The 22,713-nt window shown below is 52.9% G+C and overlaps 3 protein-coding genes and 1 long non-coding RNA gene across 10 annotated transcripts in view; 3 read left to right on the top strand and 1 right to left on the bottom strand.

Moving 5' to 3' along the window:
- LRRC61 (leucine rich repeat containing 61) overlaps positions 1 to 14,596 on the top strand; it is a 15,305-nt gene extending 709 nt beyond the window's left edge. Inside the window, exons 2-4 of one of the 4 annotated variants that reach the window (XM_028844911.2) lie at positions 711 to 771; positions 2,190 to 2,359; positions 13,153 to 14,596. In XM_028844911.2, the coding sequence (XP_028700744.2) occupies positions 13,312 to 14,091 (780 nt within the window). In that variant the 5' untranslated portion in view covers positions 711 to 771; positions 2,190 to 2,359; positions 13,153 to 13,311 and the 3' untranslated portion in view covers positions 14,092 to 14,596. 4 annotated transcript variants of the gene reach the window in all.
- On the top strand, positions 6,618 to 7,711 carry ZBED10 (Putative protein ZBED10P). The gene is given in 4 exon segments (XM_077997706.1): positions 6,618 to 7,201; positions 7,203 to 7,290; positions 7,293 to 7,449; positions 7,451 to 7,711. Coding segments are annotated over 4 exon segments (708 nt in total). The 5' UTR covers positions 6,618 to 6,850; the 3' UTR covers positions 7,563 to 7,711.
- A 146-nt stretch (positions 14,597 to 14,742) lies between the features above and the next one.
- Positions 14,743 to 18,630, bottom strand: RARRES2 (retinoic acid receptor responder 2). Of its 4 annotated transcripts, none has more exons than XM_077994993.1 (6): positions 18,340 to 18,630; positions 16,888 to 17,081; positions 16,555 to 16,659; positions 15,435 to 15,530; positions 15,040 to 15,166; positions 14,743 to 14,864 (listed from the first exon to the last, which is right to left on the bottom strand). In XM_077994993.1, exons 2-5 carry the CDS (start codon positions 17,059 to 17,061, stop codon positions 15,050 to 15,052), a joined length of 492 nt encoding a protein of 163 aa, XP_077851119.1. In that variant the 5' UTR covers positions 17,062 to 17,081; positions 18,340 to 18,630; the 3' UTR covers positions 14,743 to 14,864; positions 15,040 to 15,049.
- On the top strand, positions 16,650 to 21,270 carry LOC144340019 (uncharacterized). Its single transcript, XR_013415711.1, has 2 exons — positions 16,650 to 16,758; positions 18,630 to 21,270. It is a non-coding gene; the product is annotated as an uncharacterized LOC144340019 (long non-coding RNA).
- Positions 21,271 to 22,713: the final 1,443 nt, after the last annotated feature.

The following is a 22,713-nucleotide window of genomic DNA, read 5'->3' on the forward strand; positions in this document are numbered from 1 at the left end:
CATCTCACTTTGTGTCATTTTTTTTGCACAGTATGAAACCCAATGATGCATGATTATTATTCAAAACATCTTGCTTAGGATTTTTTTTTTTTTTGAGACGGAGTCTCGCTCTGTCGCCCAGGCTGGAGTGCAGTGGCGCGATCTCGGCTCACTGCAAGCTCCGCCTTCCGGGTTCACACCGTTCTCCTGCCTCAGCCTCCCAAGTAGCTGGGACTACAGGCGTCCGCCACCACGCCCGGCTAATTTTTTTTTTTTTTTTTTGTATTTTCAGTAGAGACGGGGTTTCACTGTGTTAGCCAGGATGGTCTGGATCTCCTGACCTCGTGATCCGCCCGCCTCGGCCTCCCAAAGTGCTGGGATTACAGGCGTGAGCCACCGCCGCCCGGCCGCTTAGGCTTTGTAGGTAGTCATATTTGCATGTGGGACAAAACCCCAAAACATAGTGGCTTGCTCTCCTCTTTTCCTTTCACACGTTCATCTCTTCCAATCCCTTTCTCTCACCACCTTTCAATCTTCTCACAGATGTTGTGGAGGAAGATGAGACTTGTGGGCCCAGCAAGGCCCACTGCTGGGAGTGGAGTAGACACTCCCTCCCCCACGCAGTGCTGGAGTTGAGAGCAGAGGGGCGGGAGGGCCTGGGCGGAGTGAGGAGTGAGAAAGGCCTGGCATAATCATGGAATGCCCAGGGTGGGGTTCTACTTCTCTTGCAGGCACAAGAGAAGTAGAAGAGTGGCCCCTTTCCTTCTGGGCACGCACTTGGGAAAAGGCTTGGTAAGACCAATGAGAAGAAAGTGTCTAATTTCTTGAACCAGTGTGCGGAGGTGCTTCCCAGCCCCGGATAAGCCAGATCACTCAGCCAGCCGCTGGCTGCCTTTACAGATGTACGGCTCCCCCTGAACAATCAACACGCCTGGCTCTCAGGCATAAGCTGCCTCACTTCCCTCCTGCACTGCACTCCAGGACTTGCCTGTCACCAGACCCGTCCTACTTCCTCTGTCAGGAAAAATAAGATTTCTTCCTGGTCTCTGAGGCCGATCCCTTCCACCGCCTGTGCCCTGGATCCCTTTCTCTAGGAAGCTTCTCTTCCCTGTGTAGTTAGTCTCCCCGCTCTTCCCAGGGCATCTTCTCTCTGTTTAGGGACCCAGCCAAGCCTTTTCCCTCCCACCCCCATCTCCAGCATTCCTGGTTCCTGCTTCTCCCCTACTTCCTGCTGGACCACCCACTGAAGGGACCTTTGACCCCGTTGACCACTGCTTTTGGAAAGTCTTTTCTTGGTTTTCCTAACTTCACTTTACTTTGGTTTTTCTTTGTCTCTCTCCTCTGCCTCTCAGTCACCTTTGAGATCTGCTCATCCTCTCACCTCCCTATATTGTCAGCATTACCTGGGCAGCACCCTCTGGTGTTTTCCCTCAGTTTCTCTAGAAACTTGCCTGAAGATTTGCCCCAAAATAGCCCACATGGACCTGTATGAGTAAAGAGGATCACTATGGAGTCTCTCTCCATCGTTTCCACTCAAGGCTTAGGCATGGGCCACCTCCTGAACAGCTCTCCCCACAGTCTCCTCCACCCGCTCTGCCATCACACCGCCCTGCCTTCACCCAGGCCTGGCCCTCTTTCCCTTTTGCCTCCCAGGGATGTGCCTGCTTCCTGTGAGGTCTGGCTAGGGCGCTTTCCTGACTGCCGCTCACGTGATCGACTGTGGGCAGGCGTGCAGCCCAAAAGGCCATGCCTCAGCTTAGAAGCCCTTGGAATCTTGTCTTGTTGTGGTTGTAGGCCTCCAGTGTGTTGTCAGCTGTGGTGATGTGTGTCACAAGTAACTTCTTTTTTTTGAGACAGGGTCTGGCTCTGTTGCTTAGGCTGGAGTGCAGTGGTGCGATCACGTCTCACTGCAACCTCCACTTCCCTGCTCAAGCCATCTTCCAGCCTCAGCCTGCCAAGAAGCTGGGACCACAGGCATGGGCCATCACAGCTGGCTGATTTTTTGTGTTTTTTTTTTTTTTGTAGAGATAAGGTTTTGCCATGTTGCCTAGGCTGGTCTCAACCTCCTGAGTTCAAAGCAGTCCACCCACCTTGGCTTCCCAAAGTGCTAGGATTACAGGCGTGAGCCACCACACCCAGCCACAAATAACTTCTTAGTAATAAAGTACTGGAATTTGTCAGTGACTTTCTTTTTAAAATTTACATTTTAGATTCATTTGGATTGAAGGTTGACTCTCAACAGTGCCAGCTGCACTGTCATCCTGAAGTACTCCCGTGGAAGAGAACATGGTGGTGTTACTGTTGTACCAGTGATGACACAAGATCCCAGATCTCCCTGATGGGTCTGCGGGGATTGAAGATTGTGAAGCAATAGCCTAAGGTAAACAACCCCTTGCAAGACAGTATTTCTCAGTAGGTCAGCTTGGGGGCCCCCCAGGGATCCCTCCCCGCCTCGTAGCACCATACCCTGCTTTCCCCCGGTCTAGTAATGAGCCCATTTCTAGGTTGTCATCTCATCCTGAGCCCCAAGTGCCAGCCAGGCAACTACTCTCTTCTATTCATATCTTGAATGCACAGTGCTGGCTCATAGTAGACATTTGATGACTTTCTATTAAATGATTGAGTGAATCAAGAGTATCTACAGAGTATAGCATTTATGATGAGACAAAGCTAATTGGGAAACAGAACAAGATTGGTGTCCTGGGGTAACTGGATAGGTCTTAAGATGAAGATTTTGGGGTGTGCTAGGTGCAGTGGCCCACACCTGTAATCCCAGTACTTTGGGAGGCTGAGGCAAGGGAATCGCTTGAGCCCAGGAGTTCAAGACCAGCTTGGGCAACATGGTGAAATCCTGTCTCTACAAAAAACACAAAAATTAGCTGGGTGTGGTGGTGCACATCTGTAGTCCCAGCTACTTGAGAGGCTGAGGTTGCGAGGATTACTTGAACCCAGGAGGCAGAGGTTGCAACAAGCTAGATCATGCCACTGCACTCCAGCCTGGGTGACAGAGCAAGACCCAGTCAAAAAAAAAAAAAAGATTTTGGAGTGTGACCCTGTTTTGCAGACGGCCTGTGGAGGCCTGGATGTTCACACTCTGAGGTTGCAGTTTCCTTAGTCATGAAGTGTGAGTTCCTCCAGTGTGACATCTGAGAGCAGCTGTGGGCCCAGGACAGCAGCCTGTGTTTCCTTTGCAGCTTTACCTAGCCCCTCCACAATCGTCACCCTGCAGTAGGCCTTCAGTTCTTGGATTTATTGGTGGCTGAAAGTTATTTTGAGATGGGCTTGAAGCTGTTGCCACTTAACCCTTCTGAGGCTCTTCTGGCTGGAAGGAGCTCCTCTTTCTGTCCAGAGTCTTGCTTGAGCCTTCTTAGCCGTCTTGTTACCTCTTATACAGGCAGCCCTGCCATCTCTGGTGACTCTTTTTAAACATTACCCTGGTGAGTAATGTTTAACATCACTCATTGTAGATCTTTTTTATCTTTTTTTTTTTTTTTTTGAGTTTCAGTACCAGAAAGTCTTTATTCATTGTATCTTTCCAGGGAAAGGAGAAGGGAAGTGAAAAGGGTCAGCATGTGTGTTACAAAGTGATTAGGAAATGGGAAAGGAAGTACCCGGTACAGAAAAATCAGTCATCCAATAGATGCATCCCAGAGATGGAGTAACCAAAACCCAAGGGGCTTGGTCTCCTGCAGTTCAGGAATGAGGGGCCAGGGATTAGGGAAGGTACAGCCTTTCTACCCTCCCTCCCTGCCCCTAAATTCAAGATTTCACATAAAGCTTTGGTTTCTAGCATTAAACATGGGGTTACATTCATCTGTCTCCTTTTAAACAATCTTGAAGCCACTTTGACATAAGTTCTTGCACTGGGCCGGGTGTGGTGGCTCACCCCTATAATCCCAGCACTTTAGGAGGCCAAGGAAGGAAGATTACGTGAGCCCAGGAGTTGGAATCCAGCCTGGGCAACATAGTGAGAACTTGTCTCTACAAAAAAATAGAAAGAATTAGTCAGGCGTGTTGGTGTACACCTGTAGTTCCAGCTACTTGGGAGGCTGAGGTGGGAGGATTGCTTAAGCCTGGGAGGTTGAGGCTGCAGTGAGCCAAGATTGTGCCACTCCACTCCAGTCTGGGCGACAGAGCAAGACCTGGTCTCAAAAAAAAAAAAAAAAAAAAAAAAGGTTTCTTGCTCCTACACAAAATTCCCAAGTGACTTGGATATATACTCATATTCCTTTGCCTGGTCTCCTGACCCCACTTCTATGTGGAAGCCCCTGGTCGCTTCTCCCTCCTTTGAGATTACAGATTAAGTAGGTTTGATCCATCCAAATAAAGCAGTATCTTAAGTGTTTGGGGTGAACCACATTGACTCAGGTTGGGAACAAGAGATGGAGGGTTCCTAATTTCTTCAGGTTGTTCACATACATCATTTAAGAGTTGCAGAGACAGCCCAAGAATTCAATATATGCGTGTGTGGGTATGTAGGTTTCCTTTTGGGGGAGGTGGATGGAGAACTAGGTAGGATAGAAGTCAAGTTTTTAGGGCAGAAGATCTGGTCCAAAATAGGAAATAGAGGAAGGGGAACACAAAGAAAGGATAGTTCAAGATCCCTACTTCAATACGAGGGTCCCCCAAACTCATGTTTTACATCCTTCTTGCCTGGTTCAGAACTTTCTGTAAAGATGCCTTGGCCATTTTTCTCTCAATACAAAAAAGTTTGTAAACAATAAAACCCCAAAAGAACATGGAGAAAGACCAACACAGTATATTTACACAAACTAGGCCACCTAGCAGTCACCAACTGCTACAAAGTCCAGACAAATACAGGAACTAGAGGGGGCAGCATCAGGGGAAAACAAACCCAGGATCAGATGTGCACCCCTGAACACGTTCTATCACACTTGTCCCATTTCAGCCTAGCAAGGGAGGTTCGTGGTGATCCTACAGGATGTAAATGAGGCCCCTTTTTCTCCTTAGTTACCGTGATACTGAATCATTGCTGCAGCAGGGCAGGACGCCGGCTGTGCACACCACATGAAGAGGCCCTCCCTTACGGGGCTCCCTTGAACCCAAGAATTTGGAAAAGTTAAGAATTTTAGTCCTTGCTTCATATATCCTTCCCTGGACAGCACAGGAGGGGTACAGGGGCACTGGTCTTAACATTTAGCCTTCCCAAGTCACGTTTTCTATGAATACACACACATACCCCCTGTTATGGATGGTAGGCCTAGCCCAATCCAGTGGAGGAAGGATCTGGGGTATGAAGCAAGTCCCATGCCCTAGGATTAGGAAACCCTCACCTAACCTTGGTGTCCCTGGGTGTCTCAGCACCTTAGTCTAATTTTCAGTCTTCCAGTAGCCAGAGATCAAGTCTTGGGCAATCCAGTTGAACCCTAGTCTCCTATGAGACATTTTCAAGGTGGGGGAGTTTGAGGAGGACACTATGGCAGAAAAAGCAAGTCTCTGGCAAACATGTAGTTCAACAGGCTGGGTCCTCCATATAGTTGCTCTTCGTGGTTAGAAAAACAACCAGGAGTATTCCTGCTATGCAGGCTTGGAGCTTCTGCTGACTTATCCCTGAGGTTGCTCGGTACCTGAGAACAGTAGGGAGTGAGGGACCGAGATTAAAATAGACAGCAGCACAAACAACATTAAGGGGAATAAAAGCTAAGATGCACTGGAGATATCGGTAACACAGCCAGTGCTGTGGGCACCCGGGAGACAGGGACCGAGGTGCAGTATCCAAGGGAGCAAATCAGTCCCATCACACTGGCCCGGAGCTGGGTGGGGTGAGTGTGGGAGCCGCAGGTCTGCAGCGGCCCTCGGCCACCCTGTCCACCTGGGGTGAGTGTGGGAGCCGCAGGTCTGCAGCGGCCCTCAGCCACCCTGTCCACCTGGGGTGAGTGTGGGAGCCGTAGGTCTGCAGCGGCCCTCGGCCACCCTGTCTGCCTGTCTCCACCACCCAGTTCCCAGCACCCTGTCCCAAGAGTGGGCTGTGAGGAAACAAGATGTTAATAAAGCCCGGCTTGCCCATGAGGGACTTCCTCCCTCAGAAGGTAGTGGCTGTGGGTTGGGTCCATTATCTGGTCTCATGCTTGCTTAATCATTTCAGTCCAGCATGGGAAATATTATGATTACCTGTCCTTCTTAAAAAGGAAAACAACTTCCCTGTCCAGGCCACTTTTGAAAGCTGGAGGTTCTAGGGGTGGTGCCTCAGACAAAGCCCGTAGGCTTCTGAGCGATTTCCCCCAGCCACCCTCGTTTGCATTTGGATAGAGCTTGGTTGGAGTTCCTTTGCCTCCCTGCTTCCCACACCAAGAGGGTAGAAGGGCTGATGCTGGGAACCATGCTCTGGGTGCGAGGCCTGCCCCTGGAGGGAGCTGCAGAGGACTGGCAGCTGGAGGTGCTGGAGCAGGCCAGCCTGTGGCTGGGCCGTGGCTCCCTGCGGGCGGGCTTACTGGTATCAAGCGGCTGCCCCAGCCTGGAGCAGGTGGCCAAGGGCAAGGGCTATACCCATATCCATTGTTTCACCCACTGCCTTGACTCCCTGGTGAGAAACTTTTTGTGTCACCATCACAGTGTCCAGATCATCCTGGGCACTGCCAAGGCCATCTGCAGCCATTTCTAAAGCTCTGTGGAGGCCCGGGGGCTCCTCACCCAGCTCCAGCGCCAGCATGCCCTCCCGGCCTGCCAGCCTCTTGAGGAGCTCTTGGTCCACTGGGTCTCGGCCTACCACCTGCCAGAGTGGCTGGTGGAGCAGCAGCAGCCCCTTCAAGAGTACAAGGGCAGGCACCAGCTGGGGAAGGCTGGTGTCGCCTTGTCGGCCACATTCTGGAGCCTGGCAGACAGCCTCAGCAAGCTCCTGCAGCCCTTCCAGATGGCGGTCCGCGAGGCCAGTGTGGTGCAGGCCTCTCTGAGCCAGGTGCTGCCCCAGCTGCGCTCCCTGCACATCTTCCTGGAGCAGGTTCACGGACACTTTCAGGAGCAGAGTGTTGGGGAGGCGGGCGCAGCCATCCAGCTGGCTAAGGGGTTGGCCCTGCAGCTCTGCACCGACTGTCAGCTCAATGAGCTCTTCTACCGCGAGGAGTTTGTGCTGGCCACTTTGCTGGACCCTTGCTTCAAGGGCAAGATTGAGGCCATCCTTCCTGTGGGGGCTGACATTGACCACTGGAAGCAAGTCCTTGTGTACAAGGTGAAGGAGATTAGGGTGTCTGAATACTCTTTGACCGTCCCCAACCCCCAGCCCCCTGCAAAGCCCCAGGGGTCTGTGCGTGGACCCCACCAGGGTAGCCAGGAGCTGCGGGGTGGAGGGGAAGAGCCGGGGGAGCCTCTGCAGAGCAGTGGCTGCTCTGGGGCCTTCCTGGTGGCCCAGAGGGAGAAGGGCTTGCTGGAGAGCGTGGGTCTGCTGGCTTCCGAGAGGAGTGGGGACTCGCTGTCCACCAAGAGCCACTGGGCCAGCATCATTGTCAAGACGTATCTGGGAGAATGAGACTGTCGGAGCCCAGGACGACCCCCTGGCTTCCTGGGAGAAGAAGCAAGAAGCCTGGCCACCATCTATCTGTCTTACCCCCGACAAGAGGCTTCTCTGAAAGCATGTTTGCCTCCCTGAACAGCCCCACCCTTGTAGAGCGAAACTCTTTTCTCAAGGTGGAGGCCATTGAGCATACTTGAAGACCAACCTGGAGCAGTTCCCCAACTACACCCCGCCTCCCCTCATCTGCTCTAGTGGTGACCTGGCCAAAGGGATACAGGCCCTACAGTCCACTCAGGGTGGGATGGCAGACATGGCAGGTGCCAGTGCTCACCCTGCCGGTGAACTCCTAGAGAGCCCCTGTCTGTAGTAGGTCAAAGCAGAGAGCCGGGTGTTGCATCCTGGGTGCCACATGCCCATGGCCAGAATCTTAAACCTATTTGGTAAGAAAGGGTCAGTTTGTCACTTGACAGATTGCCATATATTTTTTTTTCTGGGAGATGTCATTTTCCATCTCCCCGTTACTTTCTTTATGTCTAGCAGTATGTGCCGAGAAGAGGCTTACTCTCTTCGTAGGTGACTGAATTTTGTACTACGTGGCTTTGTCCATGTGATGCTCTGTTAAAACATAGGTGGGTGTGAAGGTCCTTGAAGACACCTTGTCTGTGTGGAGAAGTGGATACAAGCCCTTAAGAGGCTTGCTTTCTCAAAAAGTGGCCAAGGATGTGGAGTGGGCGTGTGCTGGCAGGTAGGATGTGTCCTCAGCCTCTTGGGGGCTGGGTAAGCTATTGCAGCACTTTCTGAGGCTTGCAGTGTAGGGAGAAGGAAATCCCAAGGTAGAATAGCCATTTCCAGAGTGCTCACATACCCCACACACCAGTCTTTTGGGGGGTATCAGAGTAGCCAGAGAACCCGACTGATGGGACTGACCGGCTAGCTAGGAGAGCTGAGATGCCAGTCCTCAAATGGTGTTCTTACCAATAGTCTGTTTCCAGACTGCTGGAAACACCTTGGGGTTTCTTCCTCCAGTGACAGCAGCCTCAGTAGCTTTTCTGGGCTCCCAGCGGCCGGCTGTACACCCCGCCCGCCATCACCCTTGCCCCTGCTTGTCGTGGACCACTTTTAAAGGGGAAGTTCCTTATTTGGAAGAGAGAAAGGATGTGTGTAGCACATACTCATCATGGATTGCTCAGAGTTCCTGTAGGGCAGAGCTGAGGGCCTGGGATCCAGGAACCAGTGGGATTGGACAGGAGAAGAAAGAAGGGGGTGGCCCGTCAACCCCACAAGACTTACATCCAGGTAGCCTAAGGGTTCCTGGTCACTGGGTAGGGTGGCTGCTGAGATGCAGGTTGGAAGAGGCAGGGGAACGCTCCAGGCCTAACTTGCAGCGTGTCACTGGCCATGGAGGTGAAGGGACAGACTCTCCCCTTACTGGCTGGCAGCCCCAGGAACCTGTTCCCTTGCTTCTCCTAGATGGGTTGCCAGCCCTGTGTTTCACTGTGACCAATTCATTCTGACATTTGGGTATTACTGAAAATGTAAGGAAGCAGGAGAAATTAACTATACTCCTTTCATTCAGAGATAGCCTCTATCAATAGTTTGACATTTTCCCCTCTTTTACATTGAGATCATACCCTAGGTACTGTTTAGTATGTGATATTTTCATTTTCACAGTATAATAACTGCACCTGTTAAATAAAGTTTTGTAAACATTTTTAATGACTGGAATAGTATGATTTGAATTAAAGTCTGGCCTCCAGATTGCTTAGATCACTCCACTGCCTGTAGCACTAGGTGTGGAAGTGGAGTGATGGGGACACATTCACAGGTGATAGGAGGCCGGGTTTGTCTTGGGGAGGGGCCTTACCACTGTCCCTGGCTCTGATGCCATTGCATCTGGATAGGAGGGGCAGGGCTTGCTGGACCTCTCCCTGCAGTGTCCTGCACCTCACTCTCAGGATCCTGACTCACATGTCGGAGCGCAGAGGATCCGGGAATGTGATGCATCCTCAGGTTGCCTTAGGCGGCGTGCGTGTCTGTACTTCCGTCCTTGAGCAGTCGGAACTGTTCTTGGAAGTGGCATCGTGGCTCTGCTGTGTGGCATCACTGAGCGGGCTCATGTTCCGGGAGAGGACTGGTGAGGCAGCGAGGCTCGGGAGAAGAATGTGAGAAGATTGGGTGGGGGTGAAAGGAAAAGGGTGAGAGAGCTTGATGGCACCAAACCAGGGGGCTTGGGCTCTAGAACCTTCACTTTCATCGAGGGGCAGTTTTGTCCCCCAGTGGACATTGACAATGTCTGGAGGCATTTTTAGTTATTCCAAGTGGGGTAAAGGGAGTGGTTCTGTTGGTGTCTAGTGGACAAAGGCCAGGGATGCTGCTCAGCACCCTTCAGTGCACAGGACAGCCTCCACAACCAAGGCTTAGCCTGCCCAGATGGCAGTAATGCCAGGGTTGGGAACCCCTCTTCTAGAGCGTTAGAGCCTCTAGTCCACCCCAGGCTGCTCTGGGTTGAAGCATTCCTCCCCCTAGACTTAGCTTTGCCCTTTGCACATCATTTCCCAGGTAGAAGACACTCACCAAGGCCTGGGACCGTCTTCCCTGGTTCTCAGTCAACCTCCCTCAAAGGGCCCAAGTGCCATCCTTGTCACCAGTCCTCTTTCCAGACTCTCTTGCTGGGCCAGGAGGTCTCTGTTCCCTTCATTTCCATAGTTAGGAAAAGGACGGCTCCCACTGGAGGAGTGCTGAACCTGGTGGACGTGCGGGAAGCCATCCTCCTTATGTCTGTGGGCAGCCTGATGTTAGTTGGGGCTGCACAGGTGGGCACCAGCTGGTTCTCGGTCTTACTGGGCTACCTGTTTGCAGTGTGCAGGTGATGGACCAGAAACACAGCAGAGGTCACTGATCCCCAAGAGAATGAGGGTTTTGCACAACCCATCACCAAGACCCAGGCGGCCTGCATCGTGGTGAGGGCAGGACGGGGCCACACTGGTGCAGGGCTGTGTGTTGGAGGGCAGCAGGGAAGGGCTGATTTCTGTCCCAGTGGGGTCTTTCTGCTCCGTTTCCTCTTCTGTAAACCATGTTCCTGGTGTGAGCATGCACAGTTGCCTGCCTCTGTCTGCCTGCGTCTTTGGTCTCTCCCTTTGCTGAGCCATCATCTCCATCTAAAAAGCCACTGACCCAGTTCCTCAGGGCATTCCCTTAACCTCTGCAGTCCCACTCTGGCCTCACCTGTGCCCAGGACTGCTCATCCAGTGGCTGCTCTTGTCTCCCCAGCCTCATCTCATCTGAGTCCAGTGGGGCATCCTAGCAGTGTTGGTCTCACTCCTTAAAAGCCTTCCGTGTTCTCCTCCCTCTGGCTGCTTGGCAGAATCCTTCACAGACTCATTCATTCAGCCTCATAGGTTAGCCTCCACCTCTGCTGCTTGTTGTGTACAGGACATCTTCCACATTCACTCCTGAAATGGTGGGTGGGTGGGAGGGGTGCCTGCTCCTGGAGAGAGGCCTGCGGGTTCTTAGAGAGCTCTGTGTCCCCAGCATGGTTGGCCCTGTGCACTGCATGCCTTCCTTGATGCCAGCTGCCATCTCCCTGCTGATGGTGCCTGGATCCCTCCAGCCTGGAGCTCCAGCTGCCTCCTGAGCCCCATGCCACACTCACTCAAGCTGAGTGCTGTGTAGCTGGATGTCTTCTTGTCTCCAACCTGTCCCACCTGTATTTCACATGCTTGAGAAGGGAGCCCCAGTCCAGGTGGGGTGGCTCATGCCTGTAATCCCAACACTTTGGGAGGCTGAGGCAGGTGGGATCACCTGAGGTCGGGAGTTCGAGACCAGCCTGGCCAACATGGTGAAACCCCATCTTTACTAAAAATACAAAATTTAGCCAGGCATGGTGGTACATGCCTGTAATCCCATCTACTTGGGAGACTGAGGCAGAAGAATCACTTGAACCCGGGAGGCGGAGGTTGCGGTGAGCTGAGATCACGCCATTGCACCACTGCACTCCAGCCACGGCAACAAGAGTGAAACTCTGTCTCAAAAAAAACAAAGAAAAGAAAGGAGCCCCTTGCATACAGTCACCCAGCCAGATTCCCCAGTTGTCCTAGACTCTTTCTCCTCCTCCTCATTGCTTCCTGCCCTCCTTAGGGCCTGTATCTTTTGTTTTCATAGCAGACAGGTTTCTAGTACCTGGTACTCCTCCTGCACCCCCCATCTTAGGGGCCAGAGCAGCTTTAATCAAATGCAAAGTTGATTGCATCACTCCCTGTTTACAAACCCCAAAAGATTCCATTCCCATGGAGGGAATCCACACTTCTTGGCAGATGCTTCCTGTTCCTTTTGGAAAGAAATGAGGTATAAATAAAAGAGAATGAACTGGAGTGTTGCAGACTAGAAGGGAGCTAGATAAAGAAATGGGGGCCATAAGCACAAGGACTCCCCTTCCCAGACGGGGTGGAGAGGACAAAAGGATGGCAAGACTGTTTACATCCTCGCTAGTTCCCTGGTTGGGAACATAGTAAATATCTTTGTTGATGGTGTGGGAGGAGCTAAGTGGACCAGGCTCTGGGCCTGGTTTCCTTGGAGAAGGGAAAATGAAAAGTGTTGATGTGTAAACTCAGACTCGGGAGTCGCCGACACCCTGCATCAGATCTTCAGGGCAGGCATCACCCCGCCGGCCTGGGTGAGACTCCTGGGACTGGACCTGGCCAAAGTCTGCCAGGTTGGGAAAGCTGCGCTTGGAAGAGGTCTGTTATTTTCCTTCCTGCTTAAATCTTGCGGTCCCTCCACCAGGCCACCCCTGCTTTGTGCCACAGTCATGCACTGGCACCTGGACTCACCTGGTCCTGCAGCCCCTGGCAATTTGATGTGCCCATCCTGGCTTTCTGGAGCCACCCTCCCCTCCCACCAAGACAGCCTGCCCTTTGGGAAATTTATGTTGTATTTGCAGCTGGCACCATGCTGTCTGGCACATATACCAGTGCTGTTCCATTGATCTGTCCAGCGGAGGCCAGAGTAAAAGAGCTAGCTTTGGCGGGCAGTGAAGTGGTAGGAGCAAGGGTGTGGGACCTAGCCGGGCCACTTACCCCAGCCTTCCCTGACCCTTCGCTACCTTGACCTCAGTTTCCTCCTTTAGGACTAAAGGCCAACTTCTTATGCTCTACAGCTCCAACCAGAGGCACCAGTTGACCCATATAATCTGGAAACAAGTTTGAATTCATTGCTGTTAGAATTGCAGTAATACTGACTGAATCAAACAAGGCACATGTGCTCTCATTTGCGTTGCATATATATTGATTATCCCAGAAAGAAAACAAACTGGTGATGGTGGTTACCTATTGCCTGTTCAAACATAACGGCTTAAAGTACACCCCCAAATTAATAGGGATGGATTGTGAGTGGTTACTGAAAAAGTAAAATAATGATGTTTTGCCGCTAGTTTGGATTTAACAGAAAGAACTGGTAATGTTGGGCCTGAATCCATCCAGCATGGCCCTAAGCAGCCGGGGCCAGTCTGGGCTGCTCCCATTGGGTTGGGCCTGCACCCCATCCCTGTCACTCAGATGGTTTTTGTGGGCTGTGTCCCAGCTTGGTCTTCAGGTCTTGCCTGGCCGAGATTGTTGGTTTTCATGGTAAAAGCAGGGTCAGACTCCCTGCCGTCACCTGCTGCATAAGACACAGAAAGTGCTGCCTGCTGACTGACTGTCTCTCCTCAGGGACTGGCTGGCTTCGTGCAGGGAATTGGAACCAGGCCTCCTGGCACTGGCCTGGGGAGAGCGGAAGGTGCCTGCTTCGGGGCAAGCACCAGCTGACCCCCAGTGGAACCCCGTGACAGTCCTGCCAGGGCCCAGGCCATCCCAGCCGACTTCCACCTCATGGAGCCTCCAGGGGAGAAGCCGGGAGAGGCTGGCGGGCTGCAAATCACGCCCCAGCTGCTGAAGTTGCGCACAGGCGAGTTCTCCCTGGAGTCCATCCTGCTGCTGAAGCTGCGTTGCTTGGGACTGGCCGACCTGGGCTGCCTGGGAGAGTGCCTGGGCCTGGAGTGGCTGGACCTATCAGGCAACGCGCTCACCCACCTGGGCCCGCTGGCCTCCTTGCGCCAGCTGGCCGTGCTCAATGTCTCCAACAATCAGCTGACGGGCCTGGAGCCGCTGGCCACCTGTGAGAACTTGCAGAGTCTCAATGCCGCAGGCAACCTACTGGCCACCCCGGGCCAGCTGCAGTGTCTGGCTGGGCTACCGTGCCTGGAGTACCTGCGGCTCCGAGACCCTTTGGCCCGGCTCAGCAACCCGCTCTGTGCCAGCCCCTCCTACCGGGCTGCAGTCCGGGAGCTGCTGCCTGGCCTGAAAGTCATCGATGGTGAGCGTGTGATTGGGCGCGGTAGTGAGTTCTACCAGCTGTGCCGAGACCTGGACAGCTCCTTGCGTCCCAGCTCCAGTCCCGGCCCCAGAGCCACCGAGGCCCAGCCCTGGGTGGAGCCAGGCTACTGGGAGTCCTGGCCCAGCCGGAGCAGCTCCATCCTGGAGGAGGCCTGCCGGCAGTTCCAGGACACACTGCAGGAGTGCTGGGACCTGGAACGCCAGGCCAGCGACAGCCTGGCCCAGGCGGAGCAGGCACTCAGCTCTGTGGGCCCCACCTCTTCCTTCGTCTTCTGAACGTGGCCCATGGCCCAGGACAGCCTGGCGGGTGGCCTCTCTGCCCCCACACTCGTCTTGGTTGCTTCACCCTGGTTACTGGCCCTGAGTGCTGGGCCATTGCTTTATCCCTATCCTGAGAGCAGCCCCTCCCCATGATCCCTCCACATGCTGCAAGGAGGCACTGAAGGGCCTTGAGCAGGTGTAAAGGCTCTCACCACCCGTGAGCCTGTGTCCGCAGCTGCTACCACTCCGGGTTGCTCCAGCCTGCGACTTGGTGGAAGGAATTACTTCCTCCGGAGGCTACAGGCGAGAAAGGTAGGGCTGGGCCAGCCTCTCCTCCCAGCTGTTGGGAGAGAGTTGGCAGGCTGAGTGGCCCAGACCACTCCTGGAAGCAGAAGCGGGACTCCCCTGCCTTGCAAATGTGCCTCTCCAGACTGCTACTGTACTCCCTCCCGCCCCGCCCTGGCACCTTCTCTGCCCTTTCTCGTCCACACATCTATTAAATGCTTCTGTTTCATTTGCATCCCTGCCTGGCATTTCATGGGGGCACTTCTGGCTCTGGAGCACAGGAGGCTCTGCTCACCCTGCCCACAGGAAGGGTGCTGTCCCCCTGCCTTCTTTGGCCGCCTCTGAGCTATGTTGAGGAGGAAGGCAAGCAACACAAGGAGCTGAGAGGCAGCTGGGAGAGCAGCTTTATTATCATGGCCGGGGATAGAACGGGGTCCTCTCCTGGGGGTCTGGGGTCTTCCACTGGTTACCACCGACAGCGGTCCCAGAGGCACCATGCAGCTCTAGACAAAAGAGGAAACAGGTTTGGGAGTGAGGGAGGTTGCTTCGGCCCCAGTTCCAGCTTTCCTCCTAGGCTCCTGACCTGTCCCCTCCCAGGCTCCCAAAGCCCAGCGCAGCCCCTCAGCATTCCCAGGGTTGGCCCCATCCAGATGGTGCTCTCTGTCCCCTGGTGCCTACCAGTGCTGGCTCAGCTGTGGGGCAGGGCCTTGGAGAAGGCAAACTGTCCAGGGAAGTAGAAGCTGTGGGGGTCCTCACCAGCCCGCTGCACCCTGATGCACTGGGTCTCCTGGTGCTCCTCAGGCTCCTGCCAGGACCCACAACTGTTCAGGCAGTGTAGGAGGGGCAGGCAGTGCCCGGGAGAGGGGAAGGCCGTGCCAGTGGAGGGCTGCCAGCATCCTGGGCAGGGCCCACCTGCACGTCCCCTGGAGAACGTCCAAACCAGGCATAGCGCTTTCTAGCCCCCACTCTCCCTCCCCCTTGGCCAAGCTTCTGCCTGGGGACTGGCCCATAGGCTCAGCTTCCATCCATCTTCCCAGCCCTGTCCCCACCTCTGCACCTTTGCCCCTTCTTACCCGCAGAACCTGTGTCTCTATGGGACAGTGGACCATCCGGCCCAGAACTTTGCCCTCAGAGCCCAGTTTGATGCAGGCCAGGCATTTCCGTTTCCTCTGTGGGGGAGGGGGGGAGCATGGGGTGAGCAGAGGAAAGGGGTGAGGGAGGCCTGGGCATCATGAGGGTGGGAGCCAGTGCTGCCCATTATGGGACCAGATTCCCAGCTAGGCCCTCGAGCCCAGGAGCAAGAGGTCATGCAGGCCAGCAGGTTTTAGGCACAGCCCACCCTAGAATGTCAGAAGTTAGACCCATGCAGTTTTCAAACTATGGAACTTTCGTGTGTGTGCAGGCAGGAGTCCTTCCCAGATGGGTTGTGTGGCACATGCATGAACACACATGTATGTGGTTTGTATGCAGGAGTGTGGGTGGATGGGTGTGTGATGTATGCATGGACGTATCCACTTGTGCTCGTGTGAAGGCAAGAATCCTCCTCCGATGGGTTCTTCCCACCCAGCGCCTCCAGAGTGGCTCAGCTGTCACCTATTCTGTTTATTACATTTTCTTGTAAGATTTGATTTGAGGTTGGTGAATCATTGCTATAATCCAGTGCCCTCCTTGAGCCGACAGAGGGAACTGGAGCCTTTACAGAACCTGTAATACAGAGCCCAGGCAGTACTCACAGAGTGGGAACTAGAACAGTCACTGCACTCCCATCCCGGGCATCACCCCCATGCTGGAGGGTTTGCCCCCACTGTGGCTGATGACTGGAGCCCTGCTAGGCTAGGAGGGCACCAGACACATCCACACAGCGAGCTCCTTCCACCCAGGCCCTGAAGCTTGAGAGAGGAACTCAGACAGAAGTGAGCCCTGCTCTGATGAAGATAAGTCCAGGGGTAACCAAACCCTCTTCTTGTCTGCCAGGCCCCAGCTCCCCACCAACCACCCTCACAACCTTGGGCTCAGGCTGAGCCGCTCCACCTCTAAGGAGGCTCCTCACAGTGGGGTCTCTAACCTCAGGGCTTCTTAATAGACCTCCCAATTCTATGCAGGCACACCCAGGCATGTGCCCCATACGCCAAACCCCAAGTCCATGAACTCACACCCAGCATGCGCCCATTGCTCTCACACCCCTTCACTCACCCCATTGGGCCTGACTTTGCACTCGGGTTTCTTCCAGTCCCTCTTCCGGCAGCTTGTCTGCTGGAGCTTAAATTCCAGCCTCACAAATATTCCAGCTGGGAAGTGCTGCAGACAGGCAGGCAGAGGATGGCCGGTAACCAGCTGAGCGTGCAGAGCAAGCCCTGGTGTGACCCGCGCCTCCCTCACGCAGTCACATCCCAGCAGGTTGGACTGGGGCCTTTTCTCCAAAGGGCTGGGGCTCAGAGCCCAAGCACTTCTGTCTCGCTTCCTGGGAATGCGCTGGTCTCCCGGGATGCGAGCCTCCCTGCTCCCGCCAGGGCCATGCTTACTCACCGTGTCCACGGCGCTGTCCACACCGGTCTCCTGGAAGGCCCACTGCACGGGCGGGTGCTTGTGAAATTCCTCCAGGGCCACCTGCAGGCCCCGGCGCTGGGCTTCTGTGAGCTCCGCGACGCCGACGCCCACCGCGCCCAGCCACAGGGCCAGCGGGATCAGCAGCCGTCGCATGCTTCCGTGTCACTCCGGCCCTGCGAAGCGGGTGTGCGCCCTTCAGCTCTCCGAGCCAGCCCGAGCCGCCTACTCCCGCGCCCTGCTCTCGGGGGAAGGCGGGGGGGAAGGCGGGGGGGTCGGCGGGGGGGACAGGCATGTAGAACGCTGGGCAGAGGTGAAGGAGCCTGGAAATGGCCCTTTCTCCAAATTGATCTTGGGGTCTTCCTGGTCCTCTCCGCTCCCTTCCACCCTGCCCGCGCTGTTCCCTGGGGCCTGCAGTTTTAGCAAAGTTCCCTGCCCATGCCAGGAATCAGTCAGTTCCCACTCCCACCCTCCACCCCTCATCTTGCCCTTTCTCCCTCTCCCTGGGTCTCTGACACGACCCCCTCTCCTCCCTGCCGTCTCCGGAGCCCCTCTCTCCTTTCCCCGCTCAACCTTCTCCCAGACCGCGACTCCCTCCCTGTTCAGAATCATCGTGCTCCCACGGGGTCCCCAGTCTCCGAGGTCCAGGCCAGCCTGGGGGAGGGGCAGGGGTCGGAGGTCGAATACTTTTGGGAGGATCTAAACACGTGGGAGGGCCCGACGGGTGGGAGCCGTGGGAGGCCTCACCCTCCCGCGCGGGGGCTGCCTCGGGCCACCAGCCCGCCCCAGTCGCTAGGAATGCGCGTCTCGCGCCACCCAGCCCTTGGCTTTCCCGCTTCAAGCAAAATCTTCCCTCCTTCCTCTTTTTTCTAGGGCCTTCCCCATGACCCCTCTCCCAGCCCTTCTGAGTAGTCCCCTGATGCATGACTGGGGCCACCGGAGGGGCTGACCCTCCCGGCGAGCCCCGTCGGTCCTGGTGGTCTTGGGACCGGAAAGAGACAGATGTGGAAACCGAGGCCCCCTCAGTGAAGAGCTGCCAGGGTGGTCGCCTTAGACCAAAGGCGTTCGTCATTCCGCCTGCGCAGCTGCCCCTCCGCCCGGCTGCCGCCCCAGCCCGTTTCCCCTCCTCACGTCCTTCCCTGCGCCTGGAGGTCTCCCCTTACCGTCCCGCAGCTGAAATCTTGGCCTCGCTGTCTGCCTCTTCCCGCTTTTCTCGAGGGGTGGCCCCCACCTCCTCCCACCCCCACCTCCTGGACCCTCTCCAGCAACTCCGGCTCCTCCCCTGCCCCGTGGGACCGGCCTCTGGGGCGGGATGCCGTCCCGCGCCCTTCCTCCCCATCCCACCCCTCTCCCTCCCCTCAGTCCAGCCCTCATGACCCTGACCCCGGCCGCGGCTGCAGGCGGCTAGCCCGGGCGCGCAGCCCTTGGTCCCACCTCCCTCTGGCTCCGGCCTGAGCATTCCGCGGTCTCGGCCGGCCTGGGCCTCTTCTCCGCTGCTCTGCTCCCCCAGGGGCTTTCTGTGCCCCACTCCTGCCCAGGCAGGGCTGCCCTGTCTTGGGTCCTTTACGGGGGACCATTCCCCAGCGTCCCTGAGACACTCATCCTGGGATTTCTTCCCCGAAATACAGACATCCTCAAACCAAATGAGACCTCGATGAGGTCCCTACCCCTGTCCCCGCCTCCCACTCCCTGAGCCACACTGAGAAGGAAGGTCTCTCCTTTAGGGAGGACTCTGGCGCCTGCAACCTTGATCGACAGCAAAGATGTCCAGTGTGGATCCTGCATCTGCCTTTCCTGACAATTCCTCGTGTCTCATTATCCGTGGGGTAGATTCTCATGGGGAGTGGAGGAGCCTTCCGGTGTGGCAGAACAGCATGATGGAATTCATAAAGTGAGAGGAAACCCAAGGAAAACTGTGCAAATAGCGGCTGGACTCCGGGGTATGCTGGAGCAAGGACGAAGAAGCTCTGGGACTTCGCATGTCAGTAACCACCACCACCATGCCTCTGGTTCCCACAGCACAGGGATCACCTGAAGTAGAGGATCTCATGTAACTTCATGGCTCTCTCTGAACTTCTGTTTATCTGTAAGATGGGGATCAGAAACTGTCTTAAGGAGTTGTTTTGAGGATTAAATGAGGAAACATGAAAAGCAACTGATGTCTAGTACCGGGCACAAGGCTTTTGTCCCCTACTTATGCACCCCTGGCCAGGGTTCTCCACTTAGAGCTGAAAGCTTCCTTAACAGTGTGCTCTGGGGGCACCAGAAAGAAACTCGACTTCCATTAACCACTTCCGGGTGCGTGAAATCCCACCACTACTTAGGGCAGTTCACTCCCCAGCTTGAGCTACTCAGACTTCCTTAAGCAGAAAGAGATGGGATCTGCCTTCCCTGAAAGCTTTAGATGGGGTTAGAGAGAAAAGATACACCCAAAGATGTTTCCCAGCCCAAGAACTTGAAGGAAACCAAAATATTTCACCCCAAAAAACACTTATTTGACCCAAGGTGGCTGTTCAGAATGGCCGGAAATAGAAGAATAATGAAAAAGCTGTCTTTTGTGGAGAGATTTGCATCTGTAGAGGAAATCTACATTGATGTAGCCAGGCTTTCTGCGAGGCCCTCCCTTGTCTGGATGTAGGAAAGAGTAACTGAGAGGCTGACAACCTTTACAGGTCTGAAACAAACATTTACCCTGTATTCCTTCTGAGGGCTGCTACCTGTGAGGTGTCATCTGCCTAACAAAACTCCCTTTGCCAACCAGGCCTCCTCTTCCCTCCCTTCCATAACCTGTCTTGCCACTATCTGAGCCCCCATATATGTGTAAACTCAAATGGTGGATAAGCTTCTGTATCCCATTGAGGGGTTGGGGTAATCACTCTGTGGTTCTCTCTCATGCATGTTAATAAACATTTCCTGTTAAAGCTGAGGCAGGAGGATTGCTTGAGCCCAGGAGTTTGAAGGTGCAGTGAGCTATGATTGCGAAACTGTACTTCAGCCTATCTGGATAGAGCAAGACCTTGTCTCTAAAATCTATTTTTAAAAATTATTATTATACTTTAAGTTCTAAGGTACATGTGCACAACATGCAGGTTTGTTACATATGTATACATGTGCCATGTTGGTGTGCTGCACCCATTAACTTGTCATTTACACTAGGTATATCTCCTAATGCTATCCCTCCCCACTCCCCCCACCCCACAACAGGCCCCGGTGTGTGATATTCCCCTTCCTGTGTCCAAGTGTTCTCATTGTTCAATTCCCACCTATGAGTGAGAACATGTGGTGTCTGGTTTTCTGTCCTTGCAATGGTTTGCTGAGAATGATAGTTTCCAACTTCATCCATGTCCCCACAAAAGACATGAATTCATCCTTTTTATGACTGCATAGTATTCCATGGTGGATATGTGCCACATTTTCTTAATCCAGTCTATCATTGATGGACATTTGGGTTGGTTCCAAGTCTTTGCTATTGTGAATAGTGCCACAATAAATATACGTGTGCATGTGTCTTTATAGCAGCATGACTTATAATCCTTTGGGTATAAATGGGATGGCTGGGTCAAATGGTATTTCTAGTTCTAGATCCTTGAGGAATCACCACACTGTCTTCCACAATGGTTGAACTAGTTTACAATCCCACCAACAGTGTAAAAGTGTTCCTATTTCTCCACATCCTCTCCGGCACCTGTTGTTTCCTGACTTTTTAATGATTGCCATTCTAACTGGTGTGAGATGGTATCTCATTGTGATTTTGATTTGCATTTCTCTGATGGCAAGTGATGATGAGCACTTTTTCATGTGTCTGTTGGCTGCATAAATGTCTTTTGAGAAGTGTCTGTTCATATCCTTTGCCCACTTTTGGATGGGGTTGTTTGATTTTTTCTTGTCAATTTGTTTAAGTTCTTTGTAGATTCTGGATATTAGCCCTTTGTCAGATGAGTAGATTGCAAAAATTTTCTCCCATTTTGTAGGTTGCCTGTTCACTCTGATGATAGTTTCTTTTGCTGTGCAGAAGCTCTTTAATTAGATCCCATTTGTCAATTTTGGCTTTTGTTGCCATTGCTTCTGGTGTTTTAGATATGAAGTCTTTGCCTATGCCTATGTCCTGAATGGTATTGCCTAGGTTTTCTTCTAGGGTTTTTATGGTTTTAGGTCTCACATTTAAGTCTTTAATCCATCTTGAATTAATTTTAGTATAAGGTATAAGGAAGGGATCCAGTTTCAGCTTTCTACATATGGCTAGCCAGTTTTCCCAGCACCATTTATTAAATAGGGAATCCTTTCCCCACTTCTTGTTTTTGTCAGGTTTGTCAAATATCAAATGGTTCCTTGTCTCTAAAATATAAATAAATTAATGTATTCTATTAATCTGCCTTTCATCAACTGATTTTTCAGTGTGAACCTTCAGAAGGCAAAGGGGAAGTTTTCCCTTGCCCCCACAGACCCATGCTGGGGGATGTTCTGAGGATGGGTGAGGAGAGAAATCTTCCAGGACAAGGTGGGACTTGAGCTGAGCAAAGCAGGAAACTCATCCTGACTTTGGTGGGGGCTGGGGGGAAAGTTGCATCAGGCCTGTTGCAGGGGAGGTGAGGCAGTTGAGATGGGGAGGTAGGTTGGGAGCAGGGTGGTAGGAGTTGGTGAGGGAGGAGCCAGTCTGGCTGTACTTAAATGGCCACACAAAATTCACTTTGGGTGTAGGTATGTGAGGTGCACCCTAAAGAGGTGGATGGTGTTACTGCAGAGCACTCATAGGTGTAGATGTGTGAAAGGACTACTTAGGGCATATTCATGAGCTCATCTCCAGGTAACATGTCCCAATCCAGGGGAGCAACAACAGGACTTAACTATTTAATGATGGTTAATGATCCTCCTGGTCATCACAGCTAAAAAAGTAGACTCACATATCTAACTTGTTCCAAGCTTAGTTTTCCAATAACTGAACTGAGTACCAAAAAATATTGTCCTTTAATGTTTGCAACCACATTGACAAAAATAGTTTATTTCTTTTAGAAAAAGTGATTTGACTTTGAAGCAAGAGCATATCAGTTGCAAAACTATACCTATTCAAGTTAAGTACATTTGCCAACTTGTGTCAGTTTGGTACCATTAACATAAATTCAAAAATGATATTGCATAAATTCAAAAGCCACTCTAAATTTCTCAGTATCAACTAAGTATTCTTTAAATTTTTCTTGAAATATTGCCAATTTACATAATGCTGTATATTATAATTAAAACCTCTGTATGTTGATTCTTGTGACAAAAGTATGTAAATTGTAATTATTTGTCACCATTATGAAAATATTTAATTTGAAATGCTTATATTTGTCTGGCTAGGTCACAAATGAGGTTTCTTTTCCCTGGATATTCAAATTTAGCCCATTTATATGTAGTGTGATATTGGTGAGAAAATACTGACTTTTTAATTTTTAATTATTGAATACTTGGGTTGAGAGTAGTGACTCATACCTGTAATCCCAGCACTTTGGGAGTTCAAGGTAGGTGGATCACTGAGCCCGGGAGTTCAAGAACAGCCTGGGCAACATAGAGAGAGGCTATCTTTACAAAAAAAATTTTTTTTTTAATTAGCTGAGTGTGGTGGCACTAGTCTGTGGTCCTAGCTACTCAGGAGGCTGGAGTGGGAGGATCATTTGAGCCCAGGAAGTCAAGGTTGCAGTGAGCTATGATCATGCCACTACATGACCCTCCCACCTCAGCCTCCCAAAGCGTTGGGATTATAGGCTTGAGTCACCACTCTCAGCCTTGGCCACAGAGCAAGACCTTGTCCCCAAAACAAATAATAATAAT

This window comes from Macaca mulatta, chromosome 3, assembly GCF_049350105.2.
Source record: "Macaca mulatta isolate MMU2019108-1 chromosome 3, T2T-MMU8v2.0, whole genome shotgun sequence".
NCBI classification, from domain to species: domain Eukaryota; kingdom Metazoa; phylum Chordata; class Mammalia; order Primates; family Cercopithecidae; genus Macaca; species Macaca mulatta.

Excerpts from the sequence above, each read along its gene's own strand:
- RARRES2 (XM_077994993.1), bottom strand. The coding sequence starts at position 17,061 with ATGCGACGGCTGCTGATCCCGCTGGCCCTGTGGCTGGGCGCGGTGGGC. Across the intron at positions 16,660-16,887 it reads TGGACAGCGCCGTGGACACG|CACTTCCCAGCTGGAATATT; the intron begins GTGAGTAAGCAT and ends GCCTGTCTGCAG. Across the intron at positions 15,531-16,554 it reads GCAAAGTCAGGCCCAATGGG|AGGAAACGGAAATGCCTGGC; the intron begins GTGAGTGAAGGG and ends CCTCCCCCACAG.